The following is a 3,784-nucleotide window of genomic DNA, read 5'->3' as shown; positions in this document are numbered from 1 at the left end:
ATTTGTGGGTACTTGAAACTTCTAAAGTATACTATTATATATCTATGATAGTACTACTGTTTGTTGTTGATGTATAACGCGTTACCTAATGGATATTGTGATACCTATGATTAATTTGGAATTTATTATTGATCCCTATTATAGGTAAATTTTTTTGATACTATAGATAAGTATACCTATAATAGGTATGTCTAATACCTACTACCTAGTCTGAAAAACTGTCTCCGCTCTGAATCGTTTTTCTTATACAGTGATATTATATCATTGAATTTAAATTTAATACTATCCATTATACAGTGACCCACTTTTAACCTACTGTACAGCAGAGTGACATCCACTTACCCACTTTTTTATATATACCCATAATATGTTTACCTATAGGTATACCTAAACGGTACTACTTAATACATACTTTTGAAGTAGGTACCTAAATCCAAATTACATTTTAATATTTCAGATTTTGAATAAATTCCAATACACTCTATAATTTATATCATTCTAGATAAATTCTGAAGCTAGGTACACTTAAAATTTATCTTGCAGATAGTTTCACTTTTTAAATATGATTGAGTTAGTGATATTTAACTTGTAGGTACAAAGTAAATAATAAAATAATTAGGTTTATTGGTTGTTATCAAAATTTAGCACCAAAATAACTTAAAACATTTTTTGTAACATGATCAAACATTTTATTTAAATATCGTTTAGGTATAGTCTACTGTATATTACTGACTACAATACATCTTGAAAACAAGAAATTCGTAAAAATAAAATAATTTAAAAATGTATTTATTACACACAGTTTAAGATAACAAAAACTTAAAATTTATCTTACTATTCAAATTAAACAGAGTCATTTTACAGTTACAATTTGAAATTGTCTGAAACAAAAAAAAGCAAAACAAACATTTTAGAATTGTGTTATGGATTCAAAAATATTACTGGGAATTATGGATTACATGGAGTTTGTAAACGCTACAAAAAAGATGCATCCTTCATATTCTAATTGTAAACAAATAATAATTTTACACTAAACGATCAAATTAATTGGTCAAAAATAAAACATTATTTTGAAAGTCATTAATATTTTATTTTACTTTTGTCTTTGATTAATTTTTGAAGTATCTCTAGAAATTGTATACCACTATACCCTATACGCTAAATCAGTAAACTGGTGTAAGAGTATTCTATGAAGTATACACTCCAATACACTACTGTATTATATAGATATTTTTTTATATTACATTTAAATGCTATTAGTAATTTATATTCTATAAGTAATACGGTAGGTTGAACTAAGATTTTAAATAGCAAATCGCATAATACGAGTATAACATATAAAAGTTTTTATTATAATATTATTTCATATAATACTTCTACTCAGTGGTTAGTTGTAATTAACTTATTATTTATTATGTATTATGTATTAACTGTATTACTTATTATTAAATTCCGACGTATCTACGATAGAGCGTTATAGTGTGAATAAGGCCAGAGTATAAATAGTTTAAAATCAATCAAACTATGTTATAAATTACATTGTGTATAATATTAAATAATGATATAAGTAGAAAAAATATGAAATAAAATATCTATAAAAACATAATTTATGACTTTTTCAAATTGTTATAAATATAAGTTACGAGAAACATTGTATAATATTTTCAAACTTTTTGATCGCGTATAAAAATATTTATCAACATTTCTAGAATAAATTCGAAAATAAAATATAATAATAATTTAAGTAATAATTGAATGTTTCTAATTTTTTTTAATAATAATAGAATAACAACATTTATTAGATAATAAAGAGTAATAATAAATTTGAATATACAATATCATCAAAGTTTAAACTTATGAAGAATCTTGTATTCAATTTTTATGCTCTTTAATCCACAAAAAATGTATCATACATTAACCGGAAAAATAAAAACAGCACAAAAAGATCTAAAGTATTTTGAAAAATATATTACTATGTATAGAACATGCTAATATACATATTTGTTGAAAAAACTAATGTTGATAAACTATTCAATTTTAAATTACAACTAAATTGATTTGGTTAAAAACTGGGTTTGTGTAAAAATTATCGTTTTTCTCTATTTTTTTTGTTTTTCCCGAATAAATTGAAAAGTACTGGACATTTTTCTTTTAGACCCCTCTATAGTACCGAATATCTGCCACTAGAAATCTTACTCATGGCTGAATATTGAATTATTTATACTTTTCAAAAAGGCGAAGACAGGCATACAACAAAACTTGATATTTTATCCGCTGCATTGAAAAATAATAAATCATACCTAGATATGTTTTTTGGGAACATTGTAGTAATGATTTAATAATTGTCATTCGTCTATGACGCGTTTACGTTGACGATAGGGTTCCTGACATTCAGAATTCAAATTTACAAATTTCAACCAATTTTATTTATAAAGAATAAAGATGAACTCTAATATAACTATTATAGCGCAATCAAAAATTTGAATAAGTAAAATGTAATCATATGATTTTTAAAAAAAATGTATCAACTCGGTTCTTATAGTAACGTAATTATATTATGTATAAGTAACCTGCAAGGGAACCTATAACGCAAAATTGACTACATGAAGTTGGCAGAAAAATAAATGTTGTACCCTGCCTAAAAACATATTATCTTTGTTAAAAAAACAAACATACCGTCGTAAAAAAAATTACATTCATCGGTCCGCTTAAAATTTGAAATGCATACTAGGCACAACACCCCAATTAATCAATATTGAACTCTAGTTACTAAAACACTACGGCCCATAAAACTATAAAAATATTCACATACCTACAAATTTTGAATTTTGAAAAAGGAACATAAACAATAAATTTAAAAATATTATAGTTTTCTATTCAAAATATTACTGATAGTATACAATTTGAATTAATTAATTGATAAAATATATTATTGATCATATTCTGTAAGTTTTCCAATTATTCTAAAATCACTAGAAAATTTAAGAAAACCAAAGTCTTGTTTATGATAAATAAAAAATGTTAATATTTAAATTTGTATATGCATAAATTTACAGAGTATAATGCATATTTTAAAATATTAACTCATAAACAATTTATTATTATTGTAACAAAAAATAAATTACATTTTTTAAATTGTGTTTCTTTATACAAAATATGTCTCCTGTTTTTAAATTGAATAATAAAAAAAGTGAATGAGGAAATCATTTTATCTTTGCTATAGTTAAGAATATAAAATTATATATTTTCATATTTTCTGCAGCATTTTTCAAAAATATCGTTATTTTTGTATTATAGTGTATTAAAATAAAAAAAAATTATAACAATATTGGCGAAGTAAACAAACAATACTTGAAAAAAATCCATATACTATGTTGGCGTGAACAATTGAATTCAAGAATACCTAAAAAATTGTTTTATTTATATAATAATTTTCATTTTAGTTTTTCTCTTTTTATTCACCAATTTATAATATAACAATAATATTGTATACATTGCACAAATCTGATACTAAATACTACTGTATATTTTTCAGTAATACAGTGTGTTTTAACTTATCAGGGTATAAGTCGTTTATTGGCTATACATTTATATACCTACCTAATACTAATATGTAAAAAAAACAATACTTATGAATTTTCATATAAACAAAATAAATTTAATTTTTATAATATTAATATAATAGTCAATAGGCAATGATTAAAATATCAAAGTACGCTAATCTAATCTCGTATTATTATAACTAGTATTTTTTCTTAAAGGAATTCGAAACCGTGATTTTCTG

The 3,784-nt window shown here is 23.0% G+C and overlaps 1 protein-coding gene across 2 annotated transcripts in view; it reads right to left on the bottom strand.

Moving 5' to 3' along the window:
- LOC100568890 overlaps window positions 1-3,784 on the bottom strand; it is a 157,753-nt gene that overhangs the window by 152,727 nt on the left and 1,242 nt on the right. Inside the window, exon 2 of one of the 2 annotated variants that reach the window (XM_029490442.1) lies at window positions 836-881. The exons of the other annotated variant lie outside the window; for it this stretch is intronic. Coding sequence (XP_029346302.1) covers window positions 836-857 — 22 coding nt within the window. The 5' untranslated portion in view covers window positions 858-881. The remainder of the gene's footprint in view (window positions 1-835; window positions 882-3,784) is intronic. 2 annotated transcript variants of the gene reach the window in all.

This window comes from Acyrthosiphon pisum, chromosome A2, assembly GCF_005508785.2.
Source record: "Acyrthosiphon pisum isolate AL4f chromosome A2, pea_aphid_22Mar2018_4r6ur, whole genome shotgun sequence".
NCBI classification, from domain to species: domain Eukaryota; kingdom Metazoa; phylum Arthropoda; class Insecta; order Hemiptera; family Aphididae; genus Acyrthosiphon; species Acyrthosiphon pisum.
This window is presented reverse-complemented; position numbering and strand designations above follow the sequence as displayed.